The following is a 17037-nucleotide window of genomic DNA, read 5'->3' as shown; positions in this document are numbered from 1 at the left end:
CATCAATGTGCGGTTGCTGGGGGGCATGGCCTGCAACCCAGGCATGTGCCCTGACTGGGAATCGAACCTACGATGCTTTGGTTCGCAGCCCGTGCTCAATCCACTGAGTTACACCAGCCAGGGCTAAATGTGTAATTTAGCTATAGAGGATTAAACGAATTAGGCAATCTGTCAGTTACATTCTCACTTCTGACAGAGCGCATGCACTGTTACTGTCCTGTAAACTTCATCATCTTGGTCTTTCTGTCCCCACTGAGTGTGTGGTGGTGTTGCGGTTTAGCAATGTGGAAGTCATAGACGGCTTTTCAGTTGGTTTTTGTCAGATAAATAAAAATACTTATTTACGTATATCATTCTAATGTAAAAAGGATAAAATTTGGAAGCAAAAGTAAAACCAAAGTCGTCAAAACCACTTAACAATGTGTGACTAGTTTTCTATTTGACCGAAAATGCTAGCAATGTCTCGGCGAGCGTTCGTGCTGTGACCCAGAGGACGGCCCCGGCCCTCTCAGGCTGTGGAATCAAGTTGAGATTCTTCGTTAAATCTGGATTTTACGTGTGTTTGATTTTCACTTACTGAAAAGCATTTGGTACTCTTTTTTTTTTTTTAAATGACTCCCCTGGCCTTTCTCCCGAGACTTGTTTTGTAAACACACATGCGATGATGTATTGGTAGTGATAACATTGTGCAGATTACCCGCCTTGAGCTGAACTGTTTCGGAAGGTTCAAACCTTCTTTTCCCTCCCACTGGACGCACCGGAATGTCCTATCAGGAGAGAAAGCCAGGCACAGAAGTTTGAGGAGGAAATGGGTCTCTAGCCCGAGGCCTGGTGGCACCAGCATAGCACCCTTAATTTAGGATTTCCTGGCTCTCCCTGACAGGGATGATTTATGTAATCTCAGAATATCGTTCCGTGTCAACGTTCTGCCCTGGGCTTAGTGACCTCTCAGGAGTGTCTGCAAATGCCCCGTCCAAAGACATGGGAGGCAAGAAGCACAGTATTTTATCGGTTTCAATTCACAGCTTTCTTTTTTTTCCTTTTCATTGAATTTGTGGGGGTGACCCTGGCTAACAAAATTCCACAGGTGTCAGGTGCCTACCTAATTCTACAACACGTCCTCCGTGCACTGTATTGCATGTGTGCTCACCACCCTGAGTCGAGACAGAAGTGCTTTCGTTAGGACTTACCGAGTCCTTTTTGAAGTTTTCTCCTCGAACACACCTCAGGTAGACGTGGCCGTGGCTGTACCACCGCTACTGCTGGTGATGGGAGCAGTAAACTACGAACCTTCGTCATGTGCGGTGTTCAGTGCGCAGTGGCCCCGGCCCGGGGGCCCTGTGCCCCGCCCAGCTCTGGGGCCTGGCTCCAAACAGACATTCATAAACAGGCCAGGTTACTCTCTGTTTGGGGCGTTGATTTCTCTGTTGTATCGGCTCCCCAGATGTGACTATTTTCTAATTTGTCCTTGTGACTGACTGGCCCAGACTTTTCGGTGGTGAAGAATTTCCTGTGCCATGTTTTTTTTGTGTGTGTGATTTATTTATTGTGGGTTAGAGAGAGCCTGTTGCCTCAAAGGACTGCGTGCTTTTCTGGAACAAATTTCATTTATCTTCTTACCTCAAAATGGAGGGAACTGGGAAAACAACAAGTAAGACACTTTCTCTGTGCAAACATGCAAGGGTGTGCCATGCACTCACACACACACAGATGCTAACTGTTGACTTGGAGTTATTTTTCGTGGATTTTTTCCCCCTTTAATTGTGTTGAGTAAAAAAAAAAAAAAGTCAAGCTACACTTCCCCATTGTTTTAGTTTTGAATACTTTTATCTGGGTAATTTCCTGTACCTTGACCTAAAATATAGGACACAGTTCCTATTCTCTCTGCATTTCAAGGATAATGATAAGACTGGACAAAGATAAACTTGTTTGTTTAAAACTGCCAACTCAGTTCTATTAACTAGTGCTCAAAGCATTTTGCAAACAGTATTGTTTAGACTTTGAAAAATTAGCCAATTCATCTTACGGTCTGATCAAAATGTTCCTGATGTGGTAATATTGACATTTTCAGAGATAAAGTAATTTAATAGGATAATCAATTTAAGATTTACTGCTATCAATATCTAAATTCTCCAGGAGGTTAACCTAAAATTTTAGGTTCCATGATCATTTAATAAAAAGTAAAGGAAATATTTTACTTGTTTTCATAAGTAGTGTTATATATTCAAAATATTACAATGAGGCAAACTATTAAACATTGAAGTTTTATGAAAATATTCTGGCTTTACTAATTATGTCATTACTTTAGAAATGCATTTTCTAGTCTTCAGAATATCGGGGAGTCATAGGGTGTTTTGAGAATGAAATGATTGCAATTGTTGCGAATAAAGTCACCCGTATGCGCGCGGCCCGCAATGCAGGTTGTTTGACCTGTGAATGGTTTTCATATTGTGAATGAATACGCACATTTTACAACAGAACTACATACCTATAGTTACATTCCTGGGACTAAGTTATTCATGAGACTGAAATAAAAAAAAAGAAAACCCCTCAAAACCCAATACCAGCACACACCCGCAATAAAGCTGCCAGAGAGAATCATGTAACTACGCCCCGTTCCGAACATTGAACACAAATGAGAGGAGTACGGGCTGCGTTACTTCAAGGACCTGCTGGGCTATAAAAAATCTCCTTATTTTCAAGTCTCCGTGCTTTGGATAAATCATAGAATTTGAAAATAATGTGTTTACTGTTTTACGATTCTAATATTTGATGCAGAAAGCAGAGAGAGAGAAATGGCCTGAGCTCTTTTTCAGGACACTGCCCATGTTCAGGGAGAGGTTTGGGTTTCAGCGTGTCCACGTGTGTTTTCTGGGTGTGGAGCACCCGCCCAGAGTCACTGAGACTCATCGGGGTGGGGGGCGCTGTTTGCTCCGGTGCAGTAAACGCAGAGGGCTTCCCTGGCCTGTGATTGCAGCGGTGACGAGTTGAGAGCTGGTTTTTTGATGGCGTTGCGATGTTTTATGCAAAAGTAATTATACGTTCATATGTATTTTCTCAAAGATAATGATCGCTATCATCAGTTTCTATTTAATAGTATTACTTAACATATTTGTCATTATGAATTTGACTATCTAACCCAATTTTCCTTTTCCGTAATCCTACTTAAAGTTCAACTTACTCCATCTACTTACCCCACCGAACTCTTTCCCTAAAACAAAGGCTCTTCCGCTGTTTACCGCGTGGCTATAAAATCTTGGTATCAGGTTCTCTTTCTGCCTCTGCAATTTAGTTGTTTACTCAGGGGGGCAGCAGGCACAGTGGGCCCTTCCAGCTGATTTATGCAGAAATGCCAGACCGGCACTTCATAGCCACGGGCAGTTGTGGCAGTATTTTTCATTTCTTCGAATCCTGGGCATGGAAGATTTTGTATGTTTGCAGAGAACTAAATTTTATATCTCTGCTGCTTGTTGGTATTGTTTGTATCTGTATGTTTTCACCACTTTTTTTCTCAAAAATAATCGTGCCTGAATTTGTGCCTCAAAGAATAAGAATTCAGTTTTCCTTAATGGATTTAGGGTTAGGAAATGCAGAAAATGTCCTTAGAAAGTAATTTGATTTAAAATCTATATTAAATGTATACATATATTATCTATACAAAATATACCTATGAGTATATATTAAATCAAGTTACTTTAATTATTCATGCATATATCTCCTTAGAAAGTGATCTATTTGTATGCTGCATTCACTGATGGGAGTTTTGGGGGGATGATAACATCATGGTGCTTTCCTGTCCCCAAAACTGTGGATTTCTAAGTTGAGGAGTTAAAGTAAGCCATTGACCTTGTCCTACCCCGATCTTAAAATTCTTTTTATCTCCTGCTGTTGAATTGACTGTGGCCTCCATTAGCTTTATTTATTCATAGTGTGGCTGATCCTCAGAGTTTTAAGTATTCTGAACTTTATAACCTCTGCTTTATTCACTTGTGAATAGCCATAAACTATGAAGATTAGAAGCCACATCTCATAACGAGGGGGAAAACCCTACCTTTTTAAAGATCTACTCAACCCATATTTATCTTAGAAATTTTTGTGAATAAGCCAGTGCCTACAAGTTTTCTCATAAATATTTTCTTTCTGCATCCATATATAGACTAAGGACCTTAGACAGAGACCATAAAATCACCGGAAAAGAAAAACCCTAGCATTTTTTTTTAAAAGAACAGGCAGGCCCTACTGGGTAGAAAAGAAAATCCCATTACTCAACTAAAACTGGCCCCTGGAAGGGACTTGATGAGTTGCAAGAAAAGGCAGAAGGCAACTCCAGTATTCGCAGAGTTCTGAGAAAGTCCTTTTCAAGGAAAAAAAAAAAAAGAGAAAAGGGTTGATCACATCGTCCTCGAAGACTCTTGGCAAACAGTGAACACTATTTCTGACACCTGAGGAGTTGCAATTAATTTCAGAAAAATAGGAGCTATTTGTAAGCAATTTATTAACTCAACAATTTTTTCCCTTGGTATAAAATCCCAAAATGTAAAATCTCTATTAAGGATGACTTAACCTAGGTACACAATACATTTCTTAGCAAGTCTTGTAATATCCTACAACAGCCCAATATTTTTATGATAAAAAATAAACATGTACATGACATTATGGGTTAGTGAATACAACGCTGTTCTTGGTCTGGAAATCTGTTTTGTTTGTTTGTTTGTTTTCATTGCTTATCTATTATTTGCCTGTAAACTATTTACTAAAACAATAGGTTGATCTATTCTCCATCTCTTCTCAATGAGAAGAATGTCTGCAATCAATTTCTGAAATGAGGATTTATATATCATTTCTTAAATGAAAAATTCACACATTTCTGGGAAAAACAGATAAAATACTATGTAAATATAGCCCAGTAATATAGCATGACCATCATATTTGCAGCCTTTCATGTGTAATTTTACTGCTGACATTTCCTTTGAATAATATTTTTAAAACACATTAAGTATACATAATAAAATGTGAGAGAGAATTATTTTCACAAAGGCCATTAGCCAGGTGCCTAATAGGAATTAAAAAGTATTTATTGGCCTGACAAGAAATGTAAGAGTAGACTTAAAGTATCCATGACTAATGCCATACATTAGGAAATTTTATGGCCCTCCTCTGAAAATTGGTGTCGGCCTCAATAAATTACTGGAGTTATAAATTTTTGGCTAATAGTGTAGCGAGTGGCACCGTTCTGTTCGCCCGCAGGAATTATGTGATTGCAATAAGGAAGTGCATAGAAAAATACACACTCCCTGGAATATTTTTTCCTCTCTACTTGTGTAATTTAACATTTCAACGCCGCCGTAAATAGCAAACAGTGTATATATCATTTGCTCACCAGGTTGTAAACATCTTTCCCGATCAAAAGTGAGCGGGAAAAGAATTATGCGAGTGTGCTCCTGACGGAGGAGATTAGCTGCCTTGGGCGTGTTCAGGGGTGTCGTAGATCCAGCGCGCAGTTCCACGCACGTCGCACAAATTCTGGTGCGGCTTTCGTTGACAGTCAGCACGCCTTGAAGAGAATTTGATGTTTCTCCCCCCTTCATTTCAGGCATCAACTCCCAGCTGGCGTACAGCATCGCGTCCGGGGACAGCCTCGGGCAGTTCACGGTGGACAGCAATGGTGTCCTGACCGTCCGCAAGGCTTTGGACCGGGAGAGCCAGTCCTTCTACAACCTGGTGGTTCAGGTGCACGACCTGCCGCCGCCCCCGGCCCCCAGGTTCACCAGCACTGCCCAGGTCTCCATCATTCTGCTGGATGTGAATGACCACCCGCCGGCCTTTCTCTCCCCCAAACTGACCTACATTCCAGAAAACACGCCGATGGATACCGTCGTCTTCAAAGCGCAGGCAACGGACCCGGACAGCGGCCCGAACAGCTACATCGAGTACACCCTCCTGAACCCCGCGGGGAGCAAGTTCAGCATCGGCACCATCGATGGCGAGGTGCGGCTCACGGGCGAGCTGGACCGGGAGGAGGTTTCCAACTATACCCTCACTGTGGTGGCTACAGACAAAGGCCACCCACCTCTCTCCTCATCGACGGAGGTCGTGGTCATGGTCCTTGACGTCAACGACAACAGCCCGGTTTTCGCACAAGCCGCGTACAGGGTGGAGATCAACGAGGACACGCTCACGGGGACGGACATCGTGCAGGTGCACGCGGCAGACGGCGACGAGGGCACGAACGGACAGGTCCGCTACGGCCTCCTGGCCGGGAATGCCCACCAGGAGTTTCGGATCGACTCCGTCACAGGCGCCATCACGGTGGCTAAGCCGCTGGACAGAGAGAAGACCCCGACCTACGTTTTAACTGTGCAGGCAACAGACCGGGGCAGCACCCCCCGAACCGACACCTCCACTGTCAGCATCGTCCTGCTGGATGTGAATGACTTCGTGCCCGTGTTTGAGCTGTCTCCATATTCCGTCCACGTCCCCGAGAATTTAGGGGCGCTGCCCAGAACAATCCTTCAGGTGAGTGTGTTGAAACGCAGGCGTTTCCTCCACCACATTTCACTTCGATGTTCAGGCTGCCCCTCCCTCTCCCTCATTCTCCTCCCTAAGCGCATAGTGGCAGAGATGGCACATCTTGAAAGGTTTCTGAAAATTACACCTGTCGATCTAATTTTGTACATTGAATATTCCATTTCAATTCCGTTCTCTCCTGTATACTCACGTTGTACACATTTACGCACTTGTATATTTTTTAATTTTGTTTCACTGTAGCAGGCATATCCGCACACAGTAAGAAAATATGATGCAGAAGTTTGAAAGCTTGGTTGCAAACCTGGTTCTCGCTTCTCTGTGTACAAACCCAAAGACCTAGATGGAACTCCTGTTAGAAATGTTTGAAAGGCCTTCCAAAAATGCAATTGATGGGCATTGGTTTTATGCCCATTTTCACACAAATAATACATACTGTTCTGCACCATTGGAATTTTTTACTTGAAACTTAAAACAAACTATGTCTTTGAAGACTTTTATTGGTATATATCAGCGATTTTCAGCCAGTGTGCTGCAAAAAAATTTAAAAACATGCAATACCTGACTAAACTTCACTCAGGGGCGCTGACCTCTTTTCCCTTAGATTGTCAAATTAAAAAAAAACAAAAGACAAAACAAAAGACAACAGCCAATACCACAACAGCTGCCTGGTGTGAATGAATCAGAATTATATGCATTTTTTTATCAGACTGGCAAAAATATATTTTTTGGTGAGCTGCAGATCTTTAGTAATTAGTTTACGTGCGCCATGAGATGAAAGGGTTGAAAATCACTGGTGTGTAGGATCCTGTCCCATTATTTTGAATGACGCATTCTACTTCGCGGTGTGCGTTGTGTTAGCTCTCCTCACACCCATGCCGTGCGTTACCCTCTCCTGCAGGTGGTGGCGAGAGATGACGACCAGGGTTCCAACAGCAAACTCTCCTACGTCCTGTTCGGTGGCAACGAAGACAGCGCGTTCACCCTCTCGGAGAGCGGAGAACTCCGGGTGACGCAGAGTCTGGACCGTGAGACCAAGGAGCACTTTGTCTTGGTGGTCACAGCCACGGACTCCGGTAAGTCTGTTATCACCTTGCTCAGCTGTGGAGAATTTCTTCCCAGGGTGAGTAAAGACAGTATTTGTGTCTACTGTTCAGTTGAAGTTCACTAATGCCTGGAGCCCCAGTGGTAGCTATGCGATGCATTGCACACATATCGCTTTATGAAATTAGGTGGAAGGGGTAAGGGCTTCAGCACGTCACAAACTCAGCTCTCTTGCTGTAACACGAAATGTGTCCTCGCTCAGTGATAAGCCGTGCAGCGCCTCCGGGGTGACCTGAGACTCAGCCAGTGGAGCCAAGAGGCATCTCAAGTGCTTTAGCTTTGAAAACACCCAGGTGGCAGGTGGCTCTACCTGGCAATGGAGATGAGAGAGTGGGTGCAGAGCTGTCCCTGGTGGGGCCGTAGGTCCCACGTAATGCTAAGCACTGTCGTGGGCATGTGATGAGGCCCCACGGAGCTCCAAAGCGCGTAGCCGAGGGAAACCGGGGTTCTCACCGAGTTAGCGGAGGCATGAACTGCCGGAGACAGAATGACAGCAGCATGCTTGCTTCCGTGTTGGAAATGGGAGTTGCATACAGTTGTGCAGCAGGTAGCATAAAACACAATCTATTTTTAAAAAGCAGTGTTATTGTTTACCACTATTTCGTGTTTCATCCGTTGACTCTCCATAAATATCAAACAGTTCTAATGCAAAGTTGACACAATTAAAACATTTCAAAGGATATTTATGCCTTGAAGAAAGTAGGTATTGCTTAAATATTTGTTGAGTAAATGAGTGAATAACTTAATTGGTTTTCAAAAAATTGATGAATTATGGAACATTTATTTATAAAAAGTCATCACAACTGAGTGTTAAAGAATTTAATAATGCTGGCCTATTTTTTAAAAATTGTGTTGAAACTGTTTTAAGACAAGGCAGATTTGTTGGAACGTCCCGTGACTGAAATCACATGTATATCACCAGGAGGAGGTGCGGGTACTGATTCCAGAGAAGACTTCTGGATTGCCAAATGAGCTGTTCTTATATATGGTTGAGACTTTTAAAATAAATATAGTAAACTAATATTTTAGTTATATGTGACCAACTGCAGAGTATCCAATATGTTGTTTTATTTCACCGCTTCTCATAAAGGAGGAGACTTTAGGATTACGGGTGAGGGCAGATTTATGGTGGGCATTGAGGTCACAGTGCCACCGGTCCTCACTGAGGCGGCTCTCCATCCTTGCGTTCACTCTTGGGGGTGTAGTTTCCGGAGACCGTTGCTTTATGGGAGAAAGCCATGCTCCCTGTAGTTTTTGAATGTGTGCGAATGACCATGGTACGTCTCATGCCGATGATACAGTCCCGAGGGATGGCGAACAGCATGCGGTCTGGTGGGCTCGGAAGACTTCACCCGAGTTGACCTGGAGTGCGGTTCATTAGGGGTGTAGTCAGCAGGTGGCTCGTGGTCAGTGGTCAGTGGTCAGCGGGCACAGAGGGTCAGCCTTCTCCTGAAAATCGCAGTCACTGCCACATGGCGTAGGTCGACCCGGGGACTCCACGGTCACCTGGAGAGGAGAGAGGGTGAAAATATGTAGAAACTGGTAGAGATGCAGACACTTAAAATCAAGTTTGTGTTTGTTTGTTTGTTTGTTTACTAAAGCGTCCCAGTCTCAGCTTCTCTCTCTGGTTATGGCTGGACATGCAGCGTCAACACCAGGCACGCGCAGATCAGAGCCTTTGTGGGGGTGACGTGGGGGAGGGGAGTCCAGGACCAGGAACCGAGGTCACCGAGGCGTCGGTGACAGTAAAACTTGCCGCCCGGAAGTGTGTCCCACGTAGGCCATCCCCGGGTGGCTGTTGGATGTGATTTGGGGAGTCGGGGGATTGGGGTGACCAGGATGGGCGGGGTGCAGCCCACAGAGGTTCTCCACCCTAGCACCTGTGCTCCAGGACTTTCTAAGTCCAAAGCTGTGGCAGAGAAGAACGCCACCGTGGACAGGAGTGCCTGTTTTCAACAAACAACTCGGAGAATTTAAGAATCTTTCTTTGTGCCTCTGCAGCCAGGGCGGGGGTTGGGTATGTGAACGGGAAGGGAAGGGTAGGGCTGTTTTCCGGTCCGGTTTGGGGCCCCCTGTGTCATGCAGCGTGTGTGCACCGGGTTGTATAGGCGAGAACCTGTTTCCACACAGTACCCTCCCCCACCGTCTCGGGGACTCAGGGGTTCTCATCCCCACCTCACCCCCCGCAGACCCAAGCTCAGAGGGGCCAAGTACTCCCCAGGATGACACAGCGGACTCGGACCCTAGCAGACCCGACTTCCACATTCACGGTACATGCAAGCTTTCAGTTTGTAGGTAAAGTAAAATTTGAAAAAAAAATTGTTTCCAAGTTATTTTATTTGCAAAGCAGACCCAATGATAGGCTGTGAAGTATGATGACGGTCTTGAATTTGACTTGACCTTTGAATTGAATTTTCTGGTTCTGCCATGATTTTCTTGGCGATTCAGACAAGGTGCGTCTGAGTCACACAGGTCTCCGTCGGCCTGGGCGTCTTCCTCAGTGAAATGGGGAGAATACTGACTACGAAGTGATGTATTTATTATAAGGTTAAATGTGCCTCTCACATAGTATATACAATCATTTTAGTAAGAATTGTGATTCATGCACTTAAAATCTTTTCACATTCTTAGAAATATTTGTCCTGTTCCTTACTACGGAAGTATTTTTGTTAAACGATTATGGATTGGTTTTAAAAAAACAATTTTAAAAATTTGCAGTTTCAGTTTTATTTTCTATATTACTACATTAGGAATTTCTCTTGTGCACCAGATATTTCTGTTTTAACTTCCAAAGAATACAGTGCACAGTAAGTGTTTAACTATTTCAAAAGACCACAGATTTTGAAAATTGTAGTTCGGCCAAAGTACGTTTACGGAGGATTTTTGTGTGCTCATCAGCAGACTTAACCACCAGTTATAATTCTATTTCTCGGTTAAAATGACAACACAAAGGGACATTTCATTAGGGGGAAAAAAGAAAGAAAGGAGGAAAACGTGAAATCATAGAGCCGAAAGGCCGGGGACAGACCTGTTAGGAGGAACCTCACGAGGAGTTCGATAAAGCCTTGGTGAAGTGTGCAGCCCGCGCAGAGACCAGGTTCTGGGTCGTGGCGCACAGGGAGCTCCTGAGGCCGCCAGCCTGGGTCCCGAGCAGAATTCGGGCCCTAGAATTCTCACTACAAGGACAAAGAGCACAAGGACACCTCTCACTTCCATGAAGGACTGTTGGCATTCCGTGAAAAATGTGAAAGCCAGGTTTGTAGAGCTTCTGCCCACGGTTGAGACAGGAGAGTTAGGAGTCGTGGAGAGTGAACATGCAGGTTATCAGTAAGATGGAGGCTTTTGGGAGTTTGTCACTTAGGTGTGGCGCCAGGAGCATGGGTGAGGTTCAGTGTCCCTGGTGCCTTAGGTCACAGTATTTTGACAGTCCTGGAAATTCGAGAACTGATTGAACTTTGTCCCAAAACACAGATTTTTTTGAGTGCCTTTTTTTTTTTTGGAGTCGCCCTGCAATGCACTGGTGTTTCCAAGGCCACCGGGGTGAAGTATTCGATTACGTATCTGAAGATCGTTTAGTATGGGTCGTGCAGAAAGCCTAGGGAAGTCGGTCAGACGCCCACGTGACTGTGATTTCACGTGCAGTTCCTCGCATTCCTTTGTTGCCCTGAACCACCCCTCTATGGGAGAATGTGAGCGCTTTCGATACCGGCTTGGGACTCTGCAGTTCAGTCTTAGGTTCCAGGACTGGGGTCTCAGACACAGGATGGGAAATACGTCTACTCACTGCTGTGATTTCAAAGTTGAACTGGTGGGTGACATGAGAAGGTTCAGGAGAACATGGCAGCTCGTAGGTCCCAGATGCCAGGTTATTCTCAAATCTGCAGTGCTCCGAGAACCAGGAAAATGCCAGAGTGCTCCAAACAAAAAGTTTGGCAGTTTTATTCCTTCGCTCACAAATCCCTTTTCCTTCGCTCTTTTAAAATCCTTACCTGCTGTCAGCCCGGAGAGAGGTCAGCTTTGGTAAAACAGCAGAAACTGAAACAGAACCCTTTTTTTTAAAAAAAGTATTTTATTTATTTATTTTTAGAGAGTGAAGGGAGGGAGAGAGAGAGAGAGAAACATCAATGTGCGGTTGCTGAGGGCAGTGGCCTGCAACCCAGGCATGTGCCCTGACTGGGAATCGAACCTGCGACACTTTGGTTCGCAGCCCACGCTCAATCCACTGAGCTTCGCCAGCCAGGGCTAGAACCCTTTTTTTTTTTATCATCAAAAATCTTTGACTTTTTTTTGGAGAAAATATGAGCATTGCACTATTATCTTATTTTCACTTGCTGACGGCATGGCTCTGGAGTGGCACATCTGGAAACTAACTGCCCCTGGCTGCAGTCTCACATGAGCTACGACCGCACTGTCCTTGGCGTGTGGGACTGACTGTTACATTGCTAAAGGACCAAGCTGGAAAAGGGTGTCATAGTTCTACCTCGTCCCCTCCCCCGCACTCCATAGGATTAAATTACTAAGCAGCAACTTAATGAGTTGAGACTGCAACTCAATTAAAGCTATTTTATTTAACTATAATTCAAAGTATGGATCGTCTGCCTTTACCCTATATTACTCACTGTTATTTCTTCTAAAAATATGAACTGCGCCCAGCAGACATTGCCGGAGGCTAAGGCTCCATCCGCCCTGGTGCGGTGAGGCAGGCCCCCCAGAGAACCCGCAGTGTGGCCGCCCAGCGGGGAGCTGCTCTCGCCCCCTGCTGGCCCTCGCGGGGCATGGCATTCCGTCCCCTCGGGGGACAGCCTTCCTCCCGAGACCGTTTCTTGCCATGTCCTCATCTCTGCAGCACATCAGATGCTGCTGATGTGTAGTTCAGAGCGTTCTTTGTAATTCATGGAATTAATTTACAAAATAGAAGTGTACCCTAGAAGTAAATACATAGCTTCATCGTTTAAAAAAAGGTTCAAATCCCACCTCTGCCATTTCTAGCTATGCGACCTTGGAGCAGTCACCTTCATGTTCGTATCTGTAGGACGGAAATGCTAATTCCCACTTGAGAAACGTACGGGCAGGGATAAATGAAACAGTGACTTCTTGTCGTCGTTAGTGTTAGTCCAACTGTTAGCTGAACGGCTCGAGCTGAGTGCGGCCAAGGAGAGCTTTCTGACTTCTGTCCCACCCGCCTAGCCTCCACACACAGCCTCTGTCTGCGATCTCACAACGGCGGAAGGAAAACCTTGTTATCGTTCTCCATTCCTCTTTCTCTGTACTGTACCTTCAACAAGTCCATCTACATGTAAGCTGTGCTTCTCACAACGTTAAAAAATGGCCCGAACCTGTCCCCTTTTCTTCATCTCTCCTCCCACCACCTGAGCCCAAGCCGGGGCTAATGGGATAGCTTCCTAGCCGCCTACCTTTTCTCCTCCCCCCCCTCCCCCGCACCTCCTCCAATAAGCAGGGCAGAAGCTTTAATGCAGTAAATGAAATCATCATGTCCGTGACTTGCTTGCAAATCCTGCAGTGGTTTCCAAGAATAAAACCTGAATTTCTCACCACTGACCACATGGCATTAAATGACCTGGCCTCCGTCCACTTCGCCGGCCTGTTGAAGAACACCCCTCTTTTCCCGCCCTGGGCCCCATGCACTTGCGGTTGTGTGTTTTCCTCCGTAGCCGGCTGCCCGGTTGCGGTTTTAAGGGGCAGCCTGTTTGTGTCTCGGTTATTCGTTATCACATTGAGGCACAGTGTCTTCTCAGAGAGGACTCACCCGACCGCTGGCCTGAGGGTCTCGTCTCCCTCTGGTCTCACTTCCCACCTCTGCGCCTTGTGACTTCTCCCTAACATTAGTTGCTTCCTCAAATTATACGCTTATAGACAAGATGACACAGTATATGTATAGTTTGTTTACCCTGTGTATATTGATCATCCTTCCGGTAGAATGTAGACTTCCTGTCTTGTTCAAAACTCAGTCTCAGCCCTGGCTGGCGTAGCTCAGTGGACTGAGTGCGGGCTGTGAACCAAAGCATCACAGGTTCGATTCCCAGTCAGGGCACATGCCTGGGTTGCAGGCCATGACCCCCAGCAACCGCACATTGATGTTTCTCTCTCTCTCCCTCTTTCTCCCTCCCTTCCCTCTCTAAAAATAAATAAATAAAATCTTAAAAAACAAAACAACAACAACTCAGTCTCCAGAGACACCCAGAACAGAAGCCGCACCACAGCGTTCATCCAACATTCACTCATCCAACGTGAAGGAATGATTCCGTGGGGGAAGAACGATGGTGATTACCCATGAGTCACCGTCCTATTATTTATTTACACAACGCTGTTATTTCATATTCATTTACCATTCTTAGATTGAGTTTATTGTTACGTATTCATCACTTGCAGATTTTTCAAAGGATCTACCGAAAGGAAAAAACTTTTAAAACCCACGGCTGAAATTCTGTAAGGGTTTGCTACCGCGGTTGTGGTCATCCACACTGACCTCTGCTTCAAAAGCCAGTGCCAGCAGTTAAGGCTCTGTGGTGGTTAGCACGATGTGATAAATTGCAGCCGTATGAAGGACCCATTGAAGCATTTCATGGCTTTAATTCTGTTTCAAGTGCTTAAAATACGGTTTGAGCTGTGTTCTCATGACTCCCCCCCCGAACCGCCTGGCTCTTCTTCAGTTCTGTTAGCGGCAAGATGTTTCCAGGTGAGTCCTGTCTCTCCGTGCTGCCGTGCTGCCCGCGTTCCACATCTAGCACATTCCCAAGCACCTCTGAGCTACAGCAGATACACTCTGTGTGTGGTGTGGGCTTCACACGGCTCACCTGTAAGGCCTAAGACTCTTTTACATAAGCATAATATGAGAAGTTTTGCTTGTTTTGATTTTTGGTATGCAAATTTTGGTGTTTAAGAAACGATTTCAATAAATAGACATCTATACAAGTAATTTTTCGTGGTCTCTTAGGGAAAAATGTTTGTTTTTTTTTTAATTGAAGTGCTCTTATGCCTTCTCCAATAAATTCAAAATCTGTGAGCCACGGTATCTGCCCCCGCCCTCTCCAGGAAGGGAAGTGCTATGCCCGAGTACAGGACTGCCAGCTGATGGCCCAATGGAGGACATTACAGTTATAATTTAGGGCATAACATGGAGCCATTTTTAAGGAGAACTGCATATGAAAAAAAATTATAAGTTTGAGAACTCTAACTTAAAAATGATAATTTTATAACCAGAAGACTTCTTGGCGCTGAGCCAGTTCATTTCCTTTACTTTGCAGATAAGGGGATGGAGACCTGGCCAGCTGTCATTAGGCAGCTGGCCAGAGCTCGCGGGCCCAGAGTGGTGGGGGCAGAACGGGGGGGCAGGGTTTCTGCCTCTCCGCGGAGCTCCTGATGACCTGCGCTGTGCTTACTGGTCAGAGTCACCGACTCTCGGCCTGGGGTCCATTTCCAGAGACACGGGTTTCAGAAGCCTGTTTTTAAAAATTTTTTTTTAAAAGGTTTTTTTTTTTTAAAGATTTTATTTATTTATTTTAGAGAGGGAAGGGAGATAGATAGATAAATAGATAAATCAATGTGCGGTTGCTGGGGACCGTGGCCTACAACCCAGGCATGTACCCTGACTGGGAATCGAACCTGCAACCCTTTGGTTCGCAGCCCATGCTCAATCCACTGAGCTATGCCAGCCAGGGCTGAAGCCTTTTTTTTCCTTATTGCCATTTACTTTGTTGCAATGAATAAAACACTTAATGGTTATTTTTCTTTCTGCAAATAAATAAATTGATGTTTCAAAAACAGTTTTGAGTGAAACCAAATTAATGAGAATCAGTCATATCAGTACTGATCTTTTGCAAATAAGTTTACATTTGGGCACTGCTCAAATGAAATGCTAAGTAGGAGAAGACATTAAAAACCCGTTAGACTTTACAGGTGGAAGATGGTAATTATGTCAGTCATCACTGCCAGTTGTCATTTTGCATTTATTACAGTCAAATCATGATGCTAATTGTACAGAGCTTATGAGTGAGGTTTGATTATCGTCTAAGAGACCCTATGCTTCTATGAGCCGCATCAATACATGACAAGTATCGTGATAACGTTTGGTTAGGAAATATTTACAGAGCCATCTCTTCTGGGTGTTGCTCTGTCAGGGGTGTCCACCCCACAGCCCACGGGCCGCATGCAACCCAGGATGGCTATGCATGCGGCCCAACACAGAACCGTACGTTTACCTAAAACATGATGAGATTCGTTTGTGATTGCGTGTCATGATGTAATTCATGGGAGACCCGAGTAGACTCTCCTCCTTCCAGTGTGGCCCAGAGACACCGAGAGTTTGGACCTCCTGCCTAGACGCTGGAGACGCAGTGGGGAAAGGGTGCGCACCTCCGTCCTCAGAGAGTTACCTGCAGGCCGAAAGACGGGCCGTGTACAAAATACAACGTGCAGGCCAGGAGTGGCTGATGTGAGATACTGCGGAGTTGGGGAAAGCGGGTTCATGGCTAGAGAGCGAGGAACTGGGGGTGTTTCACTGGTCCTCGGGGTTAAGAAAGTGAACAGAAAGCTCGGGGCAGAAGCCCAGGGCGGAGTGTTGCAGAAGGAAGAGCCAGGGCCCCAGCAAGGGGGACGAGAAGGAGAGGGAGGGGGAGGCTGGGAAGAGAGGCCCATAGAGGGTGCACCCGCGGCCACGCTGGGAGCTTTCATTTCATTCTGAGAGCGAGGAGGAGAGGCCCTGGGGGGACTTCGGTCAGGGACTTGGGGGGGGGTTGGGGAGGGGTCTGTGTCGTGGCAGTGGTGGAGAAGAAGGGAGACACGGAGCTGACTGGCCAGTCCAGCTGTCCCCGAGGTAGCTGCCGGTGTGTGGAATTAGGGGACAGTGAGGAGGTGGCCTGGAGTACTCACATATTTTGTGCATCGCAGGTGGAGCCCCTTGAACTTGACAATGGACTTGGAGGTATAAGAAGTTAGGATATGAGATGAATCAGCCCGGGTCCCAGTTTATTGACCTGAGGAATTTGGAGATGCCGAGAGAAAGGAGTTTAGGGCAGATTATCAATAACTGGCTACGTTATGTTTTCGATACCGTGAGATACGCAGAGCAGCTGTCAGGTGGGTCCTTCGTATGGAAGTTCAGTTCCCAGGGCAGACGTCCGAGGGGAGAGGGAACGTGGGAAGTCGTAGCCTCTGGAGGATATTGGTTCCGTGACTCCTGAGTGCTCATGCGCGCCGGGATGCGCGCCTGTGATCGCATGCAATCCCACAACTGCGCTGTGAGTTAGACACTGTGGTTGCAGTTAGAGAGATGAAAAGAAAAGCAAAACGGAGTTTTGGAGAAGGTGGCAACCTGACAGGCATGCAGCTGTTATGATGAAAACAGGATGTGGGGGGGCGGGGGGGCAGTTTCTCAGCCACTACTCACTG

The 17037-nt window shown here is 45.6% G+C and overlaps 1 protein-coding gene across 1 annotated transcript in view; it reads left to right on the top strand.

Moving 5' to 3' along the window:
• The window catches only part of FAT4 (FAT atypical cadherin 4), a 144587-nt gene that overhangs the window by 70641 nt on the left and 56909 nt on the right, over positions 1-17037 (top strand). The window contains 2 exon segments of the mRNA XM_045830851.1: positions 5594-6516; positions 7427-7601. Of these exon segments, the coding sequence (XP_045686807.1) occupies positions 5594-6516; positions 7427-7601 (1098 nt within the window).

Source organism: Phyllostomus hastatus, unplaced genomic scaffold, assembly GCF_019186645.2.
Source record: "Phyllostomus hastatus isolate PE091 unplaced genomic scaffold, TTU_PhHast_1.1 phas_contig_159, whole genome shotgun sequence".
Taxonomy (NCBI): Eukaryota; Metazoa; Chordata; class Mammalia; order Chiroptera; family Phyllostomidae; genus Phyllostomus; species Phyllostomus hastatus.
This window is presented reverse-complemented; position numbering and strand designations above follow the sequence as displayed.